The 18,760-nt window shown below is 54.9% G+C and overlaps 1 protein-coding gene across 6 annotated transcripts; it reads right to left on the bottom strand.

The window, feature by feature from the left end:
- Nucleotides 1–1,004: 1,004 nt before the first annotated feature.
- Carmil3 (capping protein regulator and myosin 1 linker 3) lies at nt 1,005–18,208 on the bottom strand. 6 transcript variants are annotated; one of them, XM_041633886.1, is made up of 40 exons: nt 17,859–18,208; nt 16,231–16,325; nt 15,910–15,960; nt 15,747–15,806; nt 15,548–15,663; nt 15,262–15,359; nt 14,965–15,035; nt 14,792–14,865; nt 14,489–14,564; nt 14,322–14,410; nt 13,702–13,796; nt 13,389–13,475; nt 13,070–13,179; nt 12,861–12,938; nt 12,314–12,390; nt 12,132–12,236; nt 11,972–12,041; nt 11,376–11,457; nt 11,185–11,281; nt 10,947–11,001; nt 10,701–10,873; nt 10,435–10,503; nt 10,160–10,253; nt 9,971–10,069; nt 9,518–9,646; nt 9,247–9,360; nt 8,673–8,848; nt 7,858–7,945; nt 7,586–7,720; nt 7,290–7,353; nt 6,726–6,934; nt 6,171–6,265; nt 5,273–5,588; nt 4,862–4,990; nt 3,999–4,065; nt 3,806–3,895; nt 2,250–2,368; nt 1,920–2,094; nt 1,636–1,746; nt 1,005–1,522 (listed from the first exon to the last, which is right to left on the bottom strand). In XM_041633886.1, the coding sequence occupies exons 1-40, from the start codon at nt 17,896–17,898 to the stop codon at nt 1,497–1,499; spliced, it is 4,104 nt and encodes a 1,367-aa protein (XP_041489820.1). In that variant the 5' UTR covers nt 17,899–18,208; the 3' UTR covers nt 1,005–1,496. The 6 variants fall into 6 exon arrangements, with proteins under 6 accessions (XP_041489820.1, XP_041489816.1, XP_041489817.1 ...); XM_041633882.1 differs by having other exon boundaries at nt 1,006–1,525; nt 1,627–1,746; XM_041633883.1 differs by having other exon boundaries at nt 1,006–1,522; nt 1,627–1,746; nt 6,171–6,268; nt 17,859–18,207.
- Nucleotides 18,209–18,760: the final 552 nt, after the last annotated feature.

Below are 18,760 nucleotides of genomic sequence, written 5' to 3'. Positions count from 1 at the left end.
AGGGGAAGGCTTCCAGAAGGTGCTGGAGGCAGTTCTGAATTTCAAAATCATATTTGTCAGGATGCACCAGAAATCGTTAAAGTATTGTATTTTCTTTTCATGTCATAGAGACCTGTTCACTCTAAGCTACTCTATTGTTTTTGATTTTTTGATTTTTGATTATTAAGAGTATCCACAGGTGGGGATGGAGAGAGGGTTCAGTAGTTAAAGAACACTGATTGCTCTTCCAAAGGACCCGGGTTCAATTCCCAGAACCTACACAGAAATTCACAACCACTTGTAACTTCAGTCCTAGGGACTCCAAAGCCCTCTTTTTGCCTCTGTGGGCACTGCATACATAGGGTGCACAGACACACAGAGGCACAACACCCATACACATAAAATAAAAGAATTTAAAAAAGTAATATCTATAGGGGCTGGAGAGATGGCTCAGTAGTTTAGAGCACCTGTTGCTCTTGTAGGAATCCGGGGTTGGATTTCCAGCACCCCTACTGTGACTTACAGCATACATACCTTCAGTTTCAGGGGGATCTGATGCCCTCTTTTAGCCTCCACAGGTGCCAGGCATGCCTGCCTGCCTGCATCCATCCATCCATACATACACGCCAAACACTGATACATGTGCAAAGAGTATCTAAAGGAGGACTGAGGATGGCTCAGCAGGAAAAGGCTATTGTCACTAAGTCTGAGGACCTGAGTTTGATCCTGGGGACCCACACATTAGAAGGAGAGAACTGATTCCCACAAGTGAAATCTGTGACACACGTGTGCTCATATGCATACACACAAATAAATAAATATAACAGTAATATTAAAAAGGGTACCTATAGGATAATACAGCATTTAATGTTAGTGAACATAGGTGTGAACACAGGTGCACACATGTACACACACACATGCACACAAGCTTCCCAGTCTTCTCTGGTACACTGACTGGGGTCTTCTAATCCCACCATGATCCCCAAAGCCAGAAAGACACGACGTTGCTTTCTGTCACAGCAGCCCCCTTTACAGGCTCGCCCTGCACAGAACGGGCCACTTGCCACTCTTCGTCATCAGATCTGCTATTTCCTCCTCTCCTCTGGGAGCCCCAACCCCACACATGTGAGCTGTTCCTCACTGCCTTCTGCTGAGGCCAACCCTGGGGGCTTGTGCAATGTTATAGAGAATAGAAACAGACAGTGATTCTTTTTTATTATTATTCTATACAAGTGGCAGAGAACCCCTGGGCATGGAGGGGCAGAGATCTACCCTCCCCCAGGGGAAGAGACAGCCTCTGCCCCAAGCTCTCTACAGAGGTGAGGCAAGGCAGGTGTGAGGGCCTCCCTGCTTCAGGTTGCTCCCTCCCTTCCAGGCTCCACTCCTGCTCCCCTAGGCCTACTCAGTGTGTTGCCCTGTAGGACAAGGGCTGGCCAGGGCTGAGGGAGCAGGGGTTGAGGGCCTGAGTCCTTCTGAGGCACATGTCGAGGAAGGCTGGGGAGGGCAGTCAGTGGCGGTCAGTCCGTTCCTGGTTCACTGGTTCCTGCTGGGGATAAATCCAGGGAACCCTGTTTCCTGGGCAAAGAGAGCCAGCCACCCAGTGCTGGGGATTGAAGGGACCAGTGGGAAGGGGACCTGTTGTCTCACCACAGGCACCTGTAGGGTCAGGGGGCCGTCTTCGATCAGGCTCCAGCTTGTCACAGGACTGTGCTCGCCTTGTTCTCTTGGGTTTCAGGGGGGCTGTTCGGCGCCCCAGATCCGAAGGCCCTGAAAGGAGTCATAGCAAGCCTGGCACACAGGGGGCCTCACCAGTTGGGTACTCATCCGGGCTTTGACTCCTGGTTGTTGCTTATTCCGGTTCCATGCCTTGGAAGGAGATCTGATGTGGGGGCCTAAACCCCCAGAGTTCTCCCAAGCCCCCATCAGGTAGGGTGGCAGACCTTGCACTTCCGGTTCCTCTTGGTCTTGCTGTGAGCCCAGTCTCAGCCGGGGCTTGCTGATTCCTGGGGTAGCACTGCCAGGCTCAGGCTCTTCTCTGCCTCCTGGCACCTGGGGGGCCCGGCGGCCCCTGGGCACAGCCACTGGCTTAGGGGGACGTGGACCTATGGGGGGGTCCTGTAGATAACAGAGTAAAGATGCTGGGTCAGTTAGTCTCTGATTCCTTCAGAGGAGCCTCCTCACCGACCACTGGCTTTCAGCCTGACATTCCCAGGTCTTTTAGAATTTTAACCCCTTCAAAATACCCTCTCCGTCCATCTTCCATCCTTCACCTTGGCATTCCTAGCGGGGACTGCCCTCTCTGGGAATGAGGCTCCCTCCTTTTCTTCCTCTCCATCCTGGGAAGCTGGGCTCGGGCTCTGGCAGCTGGGGTTGGGAGCACTCTCTTCAGCTGGGAAAGGAAAGACGTGAGAAGCTACAGAAAAGGCATTTGTCCAGAGCCATCCTGTTACTTTTCCCATGGTGCCTTGCAAGGCTAGGACTTGCCCTATCTAAACTCTTTTGCTCCAGCATCTCTGCTTTCCGTGTCCTCTTTTATTCTCCCATGTCCCAGGGTTGCCCAGGGCCAACAGGGCTCAGTTCTTTTCCTACTGGAGCAGAGTCAGGATAGAAGAACTCCTGGTTCCAAAGGCGCAGCTGCCTCCTCGGGGCTGCAGTGATCCAGGGACCTGCCAAGGCCGCAGCCTGGCACTTTCAGCACTGTCCTCAAGTCTGACTGGGGTAAGATGCCCTCTTACACTCGTCTGGGACTCTAAACCACATGAGCACAGAAGCAACACCTGCCAGATGCTGTTTGTCTCTGAGTACGCAACACAGGACCTGGCTACCATGGTTTACTAAAGGAAGGATGAGGCCCTGCTTTGAATGCTTCATCTAGTCGGTGCCAGAGATGGAAAATGAGTAAAGCTGCCTCCAACAGTGGGCAGAGGATGGGATAGGCATATGGGTACTGGCAAGCCTTATGCCAGCACTACAGGAGAAGGAGGGGACAGAACAGAAAGGAACAGGATGCAACAACGGGGTGTAGGGAGTCCTCAAACCAGACTTGCCTGCTTGTTTATCCTTTATCTTTGGGCCTATGCCCTAGCCTAGGAGTAGGGGTGGAGGAGGGAGGGGGCTGGGTCTCCAGGGAGATTGGGTCTGTGTTGATACTGCCAGGAGCTGTATCCCAGGCCTTTAGGACCCTGAGCTGAGGCTGGGCCATCTAGCTTTTCTTTAGTGCCTTCTTAGGCTGAATTCAGGTCCTCTGGACTCAGGAGGGGGAAATGTGACACTCAGAGTAATTCCCTTCCCCAGCTCCTGATCCTGAAGTTAGAAAGTAAGTGACTGCCTGAGGTCACAGGTGGCTGAGTGGCACTAGTGCGCAAGACTCTGACCTCCGAGCAGAGGCACTGCTTCTGCTTTGGGGCATCCCTAAGAACTCTGAGGACAGGCTGGGAAGCAGGGTGGTCGTGTTAGCCGCCACTTGCTGGCAGCTGGGCTTGCCCTCTCTCCCAGCAAGGCCTTATTTATAGAGGACATCCCTGTTGACAGCGGCCAGGGGAGCCACCTGCCTCAGAGAATTCTTTAGAAGCATCCACAAAGCCTTCCTCACATCCGCTTAACCCCGCTGATGCTACCTGTGCTCTGCAGAGTCTGGATTTGAATTAGAATAAGTTGTTAGTCTTCTTTTTGGATGGTTCTCTAAATATTTTTAAACATGTTCACGGTGTTGACTTCCTACTGGTTCCCCTGGGTTGCAGGGCTGGTGTGTGTGTGTGTGGGGGGGTGTATGGTTTTTGGCTCTTTGAACTTTCAGCACTGTTGGCCAAGAAAGAGCTTTACATACCTATGTGCCACGTGGCCTCTGCCCGGCGCATAGCGCTGAAGGTCGGCTTGGAGCTTTGTGGGGGTGGGGGTGGCTTCCAGGCTCCAGGCCCTGGAGTCGGGGAGGGGATAGGAAGCAGAAGGGGAGAAGAGATGGGAGAATTAGGAGGCACTGAAGAGAGAGGGACTAAAGGAGCGAGGTCAGCCAACATCACCTGCATCATCTGAAGAACGCCGTGTCTGCCACGCCTGGGTACTGTCCTCCTGGTCTGGGCCTGAGCCCTAAAAGGACATCTGAGTCAGGTTGTGAGAAAAGTCTCCTTCACATGGAGACAGCAGCTGAAAGAGGCGCTGGCCATAGACGCTCCTGTCAGTCACAGGTTATGAGTTCCTATGTACTCAGACTTTGCTTCCAAAGCTCAGCACCCATATCACGTTGGGGGCATAAGAAGGTTTGCGCCAATGAACACACTGCTATCTGAGTGTGCTGCAGGAGAACATGGATCTTACAAAATGCCTGTGATTTTAAAGAGGATCATGGTTAGGTCCAGACTAAATTTGAAAAAGTGGGCTGATTTAAATAAAAAGGCAGTGAAATTTTAACCAGGTGCTCACGAATCAGGCAAAAGTCAGTCGCAAAGGCTGTAACACAAGCCACAGAAGTTTGGGAAACAGGATTCTAAAAGCAAGTATTTTTACGACTCTATCCTCTGTTTTACGAGTTCTAATACAGTGGTTCTCAACCTTCCTAATGCTGTGACCCTTTAATACAGTTGTGGTGACCCCCAACCATAAAAATTGAATAATTTTTCTTGTTGCTACTTCATAGCTGTAATTTTGTTACTGTTATGAATCATAATGTAAATATCTGATATGCAGGGTATCTGATATATGGCCCCTGTGTAAGGGGTCGCGACCCACAGGTTGGGAAACACAATTCTAATAGGTAAAGTGAGCCCTGGGTTCAGTGTGAACAGCATGGAAAGAATCCGCCTTGTCTACTGACCACAGGGATGAGGGAAGTGGGGTGCTGAAAGGAACTCACAGGACCCTACATTGCCACCCCAGGACCCCTCACCTCTCGTTTTCCATCAAAGCTCCAGCCTTTGGTTCTCCCCAAGCCAGGAAGGGCAACGCCGTGTACCCTGGGTTGCTGCATTGTCCCAGGGGCTGGGGCTGCCTCCCCTGGCTCCAACTTCTCTGGACCCTAGAACAAAGTTTCTTGTTAAAGACACAAGAGGCTTTCTAGACAGAGGGGCGTTGTGGGAGGTCTGATGCCCCATGAGACCCAGCTCTGGGGGAAGCCCTGCCTTGACTCTAGGGGGAACCCTTCCAACATCTTCTTCATTGTATGCACCATGTTCTGTATCATCCTCAAGAAAAGGGAATCTGAATTACCAGTGTTCTCACATGAAGAGTGGGTTGTATTCAGAGAGTGGACCATGTGTGGGCCAGGAGAAGGGGAGACTGGCACTTCTGTCTAGCTTACCATCTTCCTGCAGAAGGTAGACCCCCGGGCTCCTCCGAATCCAGGAAGAAGGCTGCTCTCCTCCTCTGGGCTCCAACAAGGAGATGACTTATTGCCAAGGCTTGGGGGGTCTGGACTGGGAGGGCTCTCCTGAGTTGGCGGTGGAGGTGGGGGCGGAGGGAGGAGGAGTCCAGCCGTAGGCGACCCTGGTCCCCTGTCCCCCTTGAAGCTCCGAGGCCGGCGGAAGTGAAACAGGCCTCGTCGCCTCTTCTTCTGGAGTGGAGGCAGTGGTGGTTCCGAGAGGCCAGGCCGCATGGTCCTCAGAGTCCGGGGATAGCTGGGCAGAGTTGGGGTGGGTTGGTGACAAGTGCCAGATGCAGGGCTTAAGGTGGAGCTGGTGCTGGTCCACTCTAAGTGTAACAAGTATCCCGATCCCTCTCCATTTAGTCTCTCCTGTACTGCGGCTTGGCACTCGGCAGGGAACGCTGTCCTAACTTTCTCTGTCATAAACCATCAGTGGCTTCTTGAGCCCAAAGTGACTCTATTTTCCTAGATCCTCTCCCATAATTCCTTCTTTCAGCTTCCCCAAATGACATCACTTATGTCCAGTCCCAGGGGAATCTGCCAACAGTGAGAGAGACCACTCAGGGTCTCATATTGCAAAAGGGCACTCCACCCGGTGCCTGTCACCCCTGATCTGTTCCTAACCCCAGACATCAGCCAGCAATAAATTCTGGCTCCATATTTCTTCAGCCATCATGAGGGGATTCCGAAGCCTGGGAGCACGAGGATGGGTGAGGTCAGGATGAGAATACAGGGACATTTCCCAGAGAGACCGGTTAGGGGACGCGGTTGTTGGAGGACAAAGAATCCCTCACTGAGCCTGTGGTTTGCTGAGGGTGGGGAGTGGGCCTCATACCTGGAGCTTTCATCCATGACCCTTCTGCTGAAGAAGTCCTCCAGCCCCTCATCGAGGCGGGTTGCCATCCCGTTCTCCTGCCGAGGCCCAGGTACCTGCTGGAAGGAAAGTCAGGTGCAGGAAGTCCCACCTCTCAAATCTTCCCAGGATCTTCCCCCTTGGACTTGGCCCCAGGAAAGTTTAGACTTCAGCACAACAAGATATTTTCAATGTCACAGCCACTACATGGCAAAATAGATTTATCCCTCTTCCCCTTTTTCTCCCTTCCTTCCTTCCTTCCTTCCTTCCTTCCTTCCTTCCGCATCCTCCCCCTTTTCAGATGGGGAGGAATGTCTTACTACATTGTCCAGGCTGATTGTGAACTTATGGGCTCAAGTGAGCCTCCTGCCTCAGCCCCCTGAGTAGCTGTGACTGTAGGTTCATGCCACCAAACACACACAAGATAGATTTCTTATTAAGTATTTTCTGGCTCTTGCCAATCTGGGTCCTAAAGCTTAGAGCCCCGGCTCTGGTATTGCCATGCGAAGCTGCTTCTGTCAGGTCTTTGGGACTTACACTGGGCCGGCCAGGTCCTGGTGGGGTGGTCCTGGGAGGCCGAGGTCTCCCTTGTGTTTGATGTCTTAGTTTATAGCCGTGAGTAGGTAGCTCGGATAGACCTTCCCAGGAGCCACTTGCTGTGGACTGGCTGCCTCCAAGTCCCGAGAACCAGCCAGGAGGAATGCCCAGGCTCCCCAGCTGGCTTTCCATGTCCTGAGGGCTCCCGCCTGTGGATGCAATGTGTTCCAAGACTAACAGGAGAGTCAGGATGGAGAGGCAGAGAAAAGAAAGGGGACTAGGCCTGGGGAGAGGTAGAATGTGGGAGGCTTTAGAGCCGTGGTTCTCAGCCTTCCTAACGCTGCGACCCTTTGAGACAGTTCATGTTGTGACCCCGTATCATCAAATTATTTTCATCGCTATTTCACAATTGTAATTTTGTCACTGTCGTTAATCATATTGCGAACACCTGTGTTTTCAGATGGTCTTAGGTGACCCCTAAAAGGGTTATTTGTCCCTCCTCCCTAAACAGGTTGTGATCCACAGGTTGAGAACCATGGCATTTTCTAGAGGCTGTAGACTCACTGATGAAGGCAGACACTGGCCGGATCTTCCGGCAGCGTTTCTGTTTTTTGATGGCCATTGTGTCCTGTGGAAATGGAGACAAAAAGTGGGCCCCACCTTCGTCTGACCTCTCTCACCCCTTCCCCTGGAAGTCTTTGCCTTAGACTCCACCCTGCCTCAGGTGGCTGAGGATCTGGAATGAGGGAAGAGGAGAGGCTGAGCAGAGTGAGGTGGAGTGAGTTCAGGGAGTGAGGGGAGACATTGCGCAGGTTCAGGGAGAGGACTCAGGTGAAAGGGCAGAGGGAAGACGGGCTCACGATGTTGGTCCCGAGTTCATCGTCGGTTTCCTCATGGTCGTGGTTCCTGCCTCTGCCTCGAGAAGATGCATCTTGTCCTTGGCTCGCCCCTCCTGGTGGATCTGACAGTGTCCTTAACTGGGTCAGGTGCCGGGCCTGAAGAATGACAGGCATTAATACAGAATCCCGAAGAACCTGCTCACTCTCCAGATTCTGGAGGAGAAGAGCCAGGGGAGATAGGATGGCACAGGGTAGAGGGAAGGCCTGAGTCTATCTGGGCTCAGAATGTTTACCAAGCTCTTGTGGGAGTGGTACAGCTCCTGCAGGATCTCATCCACTATGGAGTTGGTCAAGTAGGTGACCACGGAGAGCTTCACCTCACTGTAGGTATAAGTGGGGCTGTTCAGCTACTTATTGCCTGACCCCTGGGCCTCCACCCCTCCTTTCCCCAGATGTCTGAGAATGGGCCAGCTGGCCTGGCTGCCTACAGAGAGCATAGCTGCTGTTGGCTGCACCTTGGGTCCGGTACAGCCATATCTCTACAAACATATGTGCCGGACCCAGAGAGTGATCATTTCGGCCGAGGTGTGTGTGGACAAAGAGGAACTCAAGGAGGAGCAGGAACAAGGAGGCTCCAGGTCAGGCGCTCCAGTGGCACCGAGCTAGGTAAACTGGGAGCTGACAAGCCTTGGGCTGCTTATTTCTCCCTTGCTTTAGTGAGTGGTGGTGCCTACACCCAGATGAGAGGTGGTGACAATTAGGAAGAAGGGAACATCTTTATACTCCTGTCTTACATACTTTTCTTTGTCTATGCCTCTGAGGAGGCTGTGTTTTGCTTTTAGGAGGTAATTCCTGGTATATGTGTAGGTCATGGGAGTAGATACCTACTCTCGGGAACACCTGACCCCTTATGCCTAGGTACCCATCTCAGTACCCAGGTTTCTAGGGCAAGCACCAATCAGACCCTAAATAGCATGGTTGCACAGTTAAGATCTGTCCTTTGAAATGGAAGGGCTAGCCATTCATTATTCATTGCGGAGAGCTCCAAACTGCCTAAGTGCTCTGGGCCAAATCCAGCCTCATCCCACTGCCACCCTCTGCCTCTCACTCCAGCTTGTTCTGAATGTCTTGTCCCGCCTGCTCCAGCAGCGCTCCTCGGATGAAGTTCCGGGGCACAGTGACACGTTCTGCTACATTGCTCAGCATCTTGTTGTGCCCTTCTGCCACCCGCATGGCCACAGGGCATAACTCCTGTGTGAGGCTGACCATGGACTCCAGAATCACCTAAGGAGGAGGAAGGCAGGGAGAGATCAGGGCTAGGAGCACCGTGCAAGTCTTTAGTCCTTTATCTAGTTCCCCAGGAGGAGACGGGGGGACCTAGTTAAGGTCACACAGCCGTTAGTCCCAGAACCTTAGAGACTCAGGGTTTTCTGCCTTGGTCAGTGCCCTTCCACCCTACCATCCTGACAGAGGAGAGTCAGCCCAGATGTCAGAATCTGAGAAAGGAAGGGGTTGGAAGTCAGGATCCAAGATGTCAGCTAACAGAAAAAATAATTCTAAGTCTATCTTGTTGCAGGCACAGGGGAGTCTGGGGGAGCCTAAACTTTATTTCCTTCATGCCCTTCGTGCTTTAGTCAACCTTGGGTTCCCACCAATGGTCTCCTTCCTCTCCCAGAACTTGCCTGAAGCTCTTTGTCCACAGCTTTGGATACCTCACTGGCTACCGACTCCAGTCTCTGACGCACAGGTCCATCGTTGGCCAGCACGTGGCCCAGCTCATAGAGGCTGGGAAACAGCTGGAAAGGAAGAGGTCAGAATCAGGCCCCACTAGGCCCCCAGGCTAGGAGGAACAGGTTCACGGAGCAGTGCTTAGATATTCCCAGTCTGTCAAGAACTGGGTGACCTTCTTGGCTTTTCAGACTACAGGGGAGGGTGGGGCTGTGGAGGACTCACCGCCCGGGAGTTCTTGGCGTCCTTGATGAGGTCCCGGGCATAGAGCAGCTCGTCTTGCACAGGCTCTAGGGGACACAGTCTCAGGGCTCGTACCTCCTCCTGCACTCGTCCACACAGCCGCTGCAGCATCTAGAGCACAGTGGCAGGAGTGGCAGGGGTCTCAGGTCAGACCCTGTGGGCCACGTTGCCAGCACTCACGTGGTGGTATCTCTGCATTGCTTCTTTCCTCGGAATGCCCTTCCTGAATACCTAGTTGAGCCCCAGGAGTCCTCTGCACCCCTGGGCTGGGGCTACCCCTTGACTGCTATTTGCCTGTGTATATTTGGGGGCTCATAATCAGAGTGTCTTTTTGCTCAGTCCAGTTTGGGGCACCACGTGATGCCCATCCGTGTGCTTCCAGCACGTGGCATCTGTACCCTGCATGCCCCATGCTCCTGGGAGGGAAATGTTTACTTGCTCGGCGCTGCTGGTCACCAGGCCCTGCTGCAGCCTGAAGGCTTGCTCCTGGGGGCATGTCTGGGAGTGGTTGTTTCTCACCAGGCACCACTGGATCTGGAGATGATGGAGCGGGAAGGGTCAGGGCTGAGGGTATGGCTGCCTCTGCCCCTTGTTGTCTTCACTGCTTACAACACGGCCCTTCACCTTCTGCCATACGTCCTCGGTGCGCTCAGGGGCACTGCGGTAGGCTTGAGAGATGTCACTCACGGGGAAGGACATGAAGCGCAGGGTGTGGTTGCTGTGAAACGGTAGTAGAGTTGGGGGTGGAGGTAAAGAGGGGAGCCTTCCCCAGCCTCCACTTGCTAATTATTTCCCTATCCTATAGGTCTGGGAACTGGGATGTACCTAGGGTCATTTAATTCTCGTCCTGGAACAGAGGGGCTGGGGCCTGTATCAGGATACAGTGCTGGTCCACTCACCTCTCCAGGGCCCTTGCAATGTCCAGGAAGCCCAGAGCAGATGTATTGTTCCGGTCCCATAGGATAGTTCTGGGGGAGGGTGGACAACAGTTGTTAGCACTCCCTCTGGGTCCTTGGTAAAGGCCAGAGGGGTAACCTTCTTGCATCCCCCTTTTCCCTGACAGAGTCACAGTTCCAGAAGAGGAGGGCATGGGGGCCAAGGGGGGAAACGTGTATATGTCAGTGGGTTGGGGATCTAGGTGGAAGGGTGGAGACGTGGGCCTCACCTCAGGGAAGAGTTTATCTGCAGTGCCTTCGACAGCATCTTGGCCCCGATGTCCTCCATGCCGTTGCCACTCAGATCCACCTTGGCCAGGCAGGTGTTGCTGCCCAGGGCATTGATGAGGATGCTGGTGCGAAGCTTCAGCCTGGAGTCCGCCACGGACAGCGACTGCAGGGACTGAGAGGGCAAAAGGAAGTTAGGCTCAGTCTTCACCACCCACCCTAGCTCCCTCCCAGGCCTGGTCACTCACACAGTCCTCTTCCTGGATCAACTGCACCAGCTTGTGAAGGATCTCTTCCAGAGTCCTGCAGGGAGATGGGGTCAGAGGAGGAGGGGAGGGGGACAGGGACATGCTATTAGAGAAAGAGAGAGGTGGCCAGAGGGAACCCAGGAAGCCACCGGGAGGGGAGGGGGTCGGGGGGAACACAGCCAGCCATGGGGAGTGACGGGTGATGGAGCAGGGTCTGTGAGCACAGAATGGGGCTCACTTGGCCTTGACATTGAAGTTCTTTCCCAGGAACAGGTGCTTGAGGGATTTGTTCTTGCCAAGTGCAGGCACCAGTGTCAGGAGGTCTGAGTCAAACCCTGTTCAGCAGACGGGAGAGTCCTGGCCGTGAGGCCCAAGGCCAACAGAGGGCTCCTCAGGGCTTCACCCCAGTGCTCAAGGAGTCTTACTCACCATTGTCAGACAGATCTAGGCTGCCTATACAGGTGACGGCCCCCAGCTGCTCCTGCAAGGCCTGGGCTCCTGCTGAGCGGAGCTGGAGGGACAGGTATCGGGGCGTGGGGGTGAAAGATGAGGTAGGGGATGAGCATGATTAGTCCTTAGATATTATACCAGTAAGACTTAAAGTCATACCAGGTCTTGGGTGTAAAATCAGGGAGACACCTTTGCATAGTATCCATCCCTAGGGGTTTCCCCTCCCTCCGCCAAAAGAAGCTGCTCCGAAGACAGCTTGCTCTTGCCCTCTGCTGGGCAAGCCTGGTATCTGCCACCCAAAGCTTTAGGGGCAGAGAGATTCTGGAGTCTGAACTTGGCCAGTTTGAGAGGGAAAGGGGTGTGGTCAGGTCAGATAGGTGTCCTCTTTCTGCTTCTTACTCCGTGTGTGTGTGTGTGTGTGTGTGTGTGTGTGTGTGTGTGTGTTTGTGTGAGGGAGAGAGACAGAGAGAGAGACAGAGAAAGAGAGAGACAGAGAGAGATGGGGTGGCAACTCAGAGCTAAGTCTTGACTGGGGGACACTGGGACGACATCTGGGAAATAGGAGCAGAGCTCACCTCACAGCTGCTAAGGTCCAGGTGCAGATCGCTGAGGTGACTGTTGAGGGAGAGGCCCTGAAGGAGTGCCCTGCAGTAGGAAGGTCAGTAGGCCCACTTTACCCCTCCCTCGCACTTCCATGGCTCCCTTGGGCATCCTCCAACTCTTCACCCACCCAACCTGAGGGCCTCCAGGGGCAGCCTTGTGGTTGACAGGCTGACATGGCTCAGGGTGTAGGCGCTGCTGAAGAATTGCTTGAAGGCTGGCGAGGCCTCCCGGCCCTTCCTGTGGAGACCTCGGGAGTCAGGATGGAAGGGCTATGGACACGCATTACTTCTTCCTCCCTGCTCCCTCTCCCCCACCTGTGGGAGCAGCTGTTTCGAGCCAGGTTGAGGTAGGTGAGGTGGGAGCAACAGCCATGAAGGAGGGCGCCCAGAAGCTGTGGAGAGACACAGTGGACCTTAACAGACCTGGGGAGAGCGTGAGACCCTTCCTATCCCTGTCAAGTCCCTGGCATTTCTCTCTCTGAGACCACCATGGAGAATGCTCATTCAGTTTCTTCAAGATCCAGTTTGCTCTTCTATGGAAGGCAGGGCTACCGGGAGACTCACAGGCAGTATTGGTAAAACAGGGCCACTCTTGGCTTCCAGGAGCATTTTCTCAAGTTAGCATTTTCTGCTAGTGGACATAGCCCTTTGCCAGGACTGGAGTGAGGGTCTATTTTTAGGTAAAGCCAGCATGGTCTAGTGATCTGAATGAAGCACACACGGTATAGACTATAAACCTGAAGTCGTCCTTGGAGCTTTGTCCATCTCTGTACTCAGAGGGAGAGGGTGAGATGGAAGGCCCCCTTAACCCCCACTTTTTAAAACCCCCCTGTCCAGCTCCTTCCATCACCCAACCCCTCACCAAGTCCACAGCACAGTCAGTCCCTGACAGATCCAGGTGTACCAAGGCATTGGGCTGGGCCAGGAAACTATAGAGGGCCTGGGGAAGAAAGGGTAGAGGAAGGGAAAGGTGGGTAGCAGCCCCCTACCCTTAGGGGCCATGGGATAGAAACTCCCATGAATTCCAAGCATGCGTTTATAGACGGTTGAGGCTACATTCCATGGACTCACATTGGCCTCATCTGTGGCAAGCAGCCCAGGGTTCTTGCTCAGATCCAGGTATCGAAGGGAGCTGGCAAAGGCCGGGTTGGCCCCGAAGGTCTGGCCCAGTGCCTGGAGCCCTGAGCACAGCGGGCACTGGGCTGGGTTGGCCCCCATCCCCACTTCATCCTGTTAATCCATGAGGCTCCACCCCCCCACTCCCCAGTATCATTCTTTCCCCTCTCCCAGTCCCTGGGATGGTATGTGAGCGAATGGGTCCACCTCCAGGGCTCAGCATCTCAGGCAGCATTCAGGAAGGGTCAGAGGCCTGGGGTCCTAGTGTGAGTACCTCGAGGGGAAATGGCAGTCTTGGCCAGGCACAGTTTGGTGAGGCCAGTAGGGAAGCAGAGGAGCTGCTGGCTCAGACTGAGGAAACCTGGGGAGTGGAGAGAGAAAAGGAGCTGGTGAGTGGCTGTTAGTGGGTACATACAGTGTGGTCAGGCTGGGGCTAGATTTGGGTGGAGGCCTGGGGTCAAGGATGGAGGTGCTTGGGCTTGGGGCAATCCTCAGGCTGCAAAGGCCCTATTCAAACCTAGGTTGGGCTCTGGGCTGGGATAAGGGTCTGCATTGCAGTGGGGATAGGATTCAGGGCTAGGGCTCACCCTTGTCCTCGATGGGGTTGTGGGACAGAGTGAGGGCATGCAGCACACAGCTCCCGTTCTCCCCAAACACCCCGGCCAGCTTCTGGACAAAGTCCCTTCAGGGAAGGGGAGGAAGGATTTGTCCTGAGCTGAGCCCCAGGTCTCCAGCCCCTGGCTGCCCTCCCATCTCCTATCTGCCTGTTTGACTAGGGCTATCCTGTCAGGGGACCCCAAGGTGGAGGAGCAACTTGGGGCTGACCAGGGAGATTTTCACACAGGAGTTCGTGGGAGTAAAAGGTGGGGCTGCATCTTGTATTCCATACCTATGGGCATTCCATACTTCAGGATGGCATGCTGAGGCAAAGCCCAACTTTGGGTTCTTAAGATTGGAGCAGCCCACCCTGCTTGGGAGTTGGTGGGACATGAAGTGTGTTCTGAGGAGAAGTCAGGAGCTGGGACATAAGGGATCTGATCTGAGTCCCACTTTGACTTCCAGTTTGCTTCGTGCCTGTCTAAGCACCAGCGTCCTCTATAAAGTGAGGAACTAGATGAACTAGCCCAGGGTCTCATAGGTTCTCTAGTGTTCCGGGACTCTAAGACTATATGGAGAAAGTACTGCCCACGGAGGAGCCTGGCCTCACGTCTTAAGGCCAGCATTGTCCAGCACCAGCTCTTCGAGGCTCCCCGACTTGCTGAGGGTATGTAGCACCTGTTCTAGCACTTCTGAGCCCTGAGGACAGAGGGGTCCTGCAATCAGGAACCAAGAAGAACACAACTCTGTTCCCCTTCCCCGGGTCCTAGTTCTTACCAGTCTCAAGTCTTTGCAGTAGAGTTTGGTGAACCACTGGTTGTAGGCCAGGGCTGCCACCATTAGGGCCAAATCTCTGGGGATATTGGATAGGACAAGAAAGGATGAACCAGGGCAAGAATGAGGGGACTAAGGATGGGATGGGTGGGTGGGGGGAAGCTAGATGGGTGGATGGCAGTGGGGTAAGTGGTTGGAATTGCAGGGATAAGGCAGGGGCTGTGGGTCAGACCAGAAGGGGGAACCTTGAGAGGGGCAAGGCCAAGGCTGGAAATTTGGGGGTTAAGTTTCTGCCCATCTGCTTACCGACTCTCCAAGTGGCTGAAATCCAAAAGATTGAACTCTCGGTTATCCTCAGCGTGGTAGATGGTGTCCACATCCTTGGAGAGGTGGGAGTGGCTCACATCCGCTTCGGGCCCCTCCTCCGTCCCCTCCCTTTGGGCCCCACCTACTCCCTACCAAGTCCCTGCCCAACGCACCCATTGCACCTCCTCACGGCAGTGCAGTCCGTTGTAGTCACACAGGGCAGCATAGGTCTCTGAGAAGCCACCTGCAGGGCAGGAGATGGGCTGGCTCCAGGGTGGTGAGGGGGATGGGAAATAGGCTTAGAATTCAGATATGGTCAAGGTCATTGCAAGTGCTAGTGTCCTAGGTTCCTTCCATGCCATAAACCTCGAGCCTGAGGTCCTCAGGACAGGCAAAACCCACGCACAAAGGGCTGTGGATAGGGGGCAGGGTGCGCCAAGACCCACGTTCTCATGTCTGCCCCTGCTCACCACACACACTGTGGGTGGTGGATGTGGAAGTTTCAGAGTTGGGAGATGTGTCTCGGGGCCCCTCTGGGGTGTCTGCATTTCCACGCCGGATCAAACACCTGGAAGACGAACAAATCACTCCAGAGAGAGAGGTAAAGAGGTTCTCGGTTCTCCCTGCATTATGGTGTGGGAGTCTCCAGGAAAGAGCAGAGAGAGAATTCTGGTCCTGGGAGCCCAGATCAACAGGAAGGAGAGAGAACTCTGCCTGTAGTCTAGCCCTTTGGGAGACCCCTCATCTGCCACTCACCCAGGGCCAGGGCAGACCTTGGAGAGGGCAGAGCTCACGTGTCGTGTCACCTGGTCCACACTCTCAGCTGATGGCAGTCGCATGCTCACCATGCCACGCTCAGTCTCTACCAAGATCTGAGGGGGAGGGAGTGGCAGAGCCTTAGAGATCCACGCCTTCTTCTAATTGGCCCAGCGGTGGCCTGAGCCCCGCGGCTCACCTGGTTCTGACTGAGTGTGTTGAAGGCACGGATCTCCAGGACATTGAACGAGCTCTCCACCTGGTGGGGCATGGGTGGGGTGCTTAGTTCCTGGAAAGGGCCTATCACTAGACATGACAGGAACATGCCAGGCATCCCCCCCCGACTCCTTAGCCCAACTTACCTTGGCAGGAACTTTAAGGGGGAAAAGGTGGAGGCGCCAGGAGGTCAGGGCCTGCAGCGTAGAGCATCAACAGCTTAGGGCAGCCTTTTGGGCCACGGTGCCTTTGCCATCTTTTAGCTCCTCAGTTCTGCTCCAAGACCCCCTGTGCCCCCCACATTCTTCCTGTCCTACCTTCAGCTCCTGTGCACCAGCCTGGTCTGGTTCTGTCCTCACCCTTAGACTTTGTCTCCTCAGCACCATCTCCAGCTGTTTTCTTGCCCACCTCCCTACAGCTCAGCTGCCCTTGAATATCTCTTCTTCCCCCAAGACCAATGCTCTCACCAGCACTCGGTCCTCAAACTTCTTGGGTTTTGTCTCCAGTTTCACACGATGTTGCTGGAGCACAGCCCCCTGGCTCAGGCACCTCCGGATGCTGTCTGCAGATGGGTAGGACCAGCTCAAAACTTCTCTTATCCCCCCCATTCCCACCCCACTCTCCAGAGAGAAAGGGGCAGATGAGAGGTGAGAAACAGAGGCAAACAGGCTCTGGATAGGGAGGCATGGGGCAGAGACTTCTTTTCTGGATGACTTTATTATTACTGGAGGACGGTGAGGAGAAACTCTGGCTCCCAGTGTCCCTGACTCAGGGGACGGTTGCTGACTGACACTGTCTGTGGGAGCATGTATCTTACACTTCTGATGGTGTGAAGGATTTTTCCCACGCATGCACTACATCAACATACACATAGTGAGTCAGTGTGTGTGTGTGTGTGGGGGGGGGAGGTTGGGGTGGGGGTGGGAATGTCCCCTGACTGTATCCTAGGTGGTCTGGGCGTGAGAATCTGCTTTTTACTATGGCTGTATGTTTTTCTTCTGATGATGCCAGAGAACCTGAATATGGCATTAGTGGGGACAGAGAGTGTGAATGAGTGCTGGCTTGCATATGAAAGGGGCAGAGTGCCAGACAATTTGTGTGTGGAGGGTAGGGTAAGAGAAGGATTTAATGTTTCAGTGAACCCATACAATCTTCTGACAGAACCATCCAGTTACCCCTCTGTGTGAGTGTGTGCGTGCGCGCGCGCTTACACGTGCATGACAGAGTATGCATATATGTGGTGGAGGTGCAGCTTCTGTAAGATGTGTGTACACACATCTCACGATTGTGCTTCTAAATGCATGCGTAGGTGTGAGAGATCTCCAAAGTGCAACAGGGCTCTGAATATCCTTGAGCGTCCTGTTTTCTGCATGGGCTAGCCTATGCTCCTGCCTTTGAGGGTCAGGGTTGTGGCAGTGCTGCGTTGGTGGGGGGATTAGAGGAGATACGTCTGAAAATCACTGATCCAGAGAGGTGTGGAGGTGTTGAGTGGTGGGTAATGAGAAGGGGGCAGGCTGGGACTGGGGCTCTGGGAGATGAGACGTAGAAACCCTGCTCTTGGTTCTAGCTTCAGTCCAGGGCCTGTGCCCTGATTCCCTCCTTTGCCCCACTGGCCTGGGCGCTGCCAGGCTCCCAGGGGCCTCTCCAGGGCCAGTTCCGGGGCGGGGCCGAGAGGAGGGAGGGTGTTGAGATAAGCAGCAGTCAGGACCAGGGGCAGCTCCCAACGCCTAGCCCCGCCCGGCGAGGGTGAGGGGAAAGCTGGGACTCTCCGGAGGGAAGGAAGACTAGCTGCCTTGCGGAGGGGTGGGTCAAGAACGCAGAGAGTCAGCCCTCAAGAGCGCCAGGGAACTGCACCTGTCACCGAAGAGCGGGACGGGCGGCTCCGGGACAGGAAGGTTCTGATAGGGTGAGGCGAGTGGGGCAGGGAAGGATGCTCCACGGAAAGCAAAGCTGGGACTGAGATGCAGAGGAAGGGACTGCCTAAGAGCGAGGATGCGTGAAGGGGCGGGAGGCGCCGGGCTGGGGTGTACCGCAGGAAAGCACTGGGTCTGGATGCTCGCGGACCGGGCGTCCGGAGATGAAGGCAACCTCGTACCTTGCAGCTCGCGGGTGAGCTCCACGCTGGCCTTGGCCATGGCGGCCGCCGCTGCTGCTGCTGCTGCTGCTGCAGAGGAGCCGCCGCCGCCGCCTCCCGAGAGGCGCCGCACATGCTAGTCCCGGCTCCGGCAGGGCCCGGCGCTGAGCGCTGCAGTAGCGGCCGAGCCCGCTCCCGTCAGGGGCGGCTGCGCGAGCGCTCCTCCCCCCGGCTACTGAGCGCTGGGTCTCCCGCCCCTCCCGGAGAGTTGGCCAATGGAGCATGCGCGCTGAGATTCCGAGCCGCGTGAGACCCCGCGCGCGCTCGCGACGACCCCTTCCGCGGGCTACCTCGTGAGAAGCCCAGTGAACGGCGCATGGTGTCCGAGCTATCTCAGGGGCGGGGTGCAGCGCTTCCACTTGCCGTACCACCCACGCCTCGGCCACCCGGAGCAGAACCTTCAGTTTCTTTGTTTATGTGCCTTGGTACCCCTCCCCGGGTCATCCTTGTATGGCCCCGCCCTCTCCCTCTTTCCTGCCCAGGAACGGTCTAGCTCGTCCTTGCTGACCCTGGAGGGAACTCTGAATCAAGGGCGATCTGCAAGAAGACCTGTCCGAGCGGGAGGGAGGGAGTTGGTTCTTTTCTGCTCGCTTGTCTAATCTCGGGGATCCCCGTAGCGTCCTTGGCACCGTCCCTAGGGGTGTGAAGCTAAGAGTAGCACTTGGGAGTTCCCGAGCCACCCTCACCCCCCCCCCCCCCCCCCCCCCCCCGCAAGCTGGCAGCTCGGCAGACACTGCCACCCTTGAGCATCAAGCTCAGGCCTTGGAGACAGGGAGGAGGCTTGGGGGAAATCCAGAGATCCCGCACTGCCCAGACTTTTCAGATACTCTGAAGCGCCTCACATTGAGAAATGAGCACACACT

The sequence above is a fragment of the Microtus oregoni genome, unplaced genomic scaffold (assembly GCF_018167655.1).
Source record: "Microtus oregoni isolate MIOR12 unplaced genomic scaffold, Mior012 000045F_ref0000178, whole genome shotgun sequence".
Lineage (NCBI taxonomy): Eukaryota > Metazoa > Chordata > Mammalia > Rodentia > Cricetidae > Microtus > Microtus oregoni.
Note: the sequence above shows the minus strand (reverse complement) of the source record. Positions and strands in the feature narration are given on the sequence as shown.

Coding starts and splice junctions, on each gene's coding strand:
- Carmil3 (XM_041633881.1), bottom strand. CDS start 17,898: ATGGCCAAGGCCAGCGTGGAGCTCACCCGCGAGCTGCAAG. Junction 10,504..10,700: donor CAGATAAACTCTTCCCTGAG/GTGAGGCCCACG, acceptor ACCCTCCCCCAG/AACTATCCTATGGGACCGGA. Junction 7,946..8,672: donor GACATTCAGAACAAGCTGGA/GTGAGAGGCAGA, acceptor TTATACCTACAG/TGAGGTGAAGCTCTCCGTGG.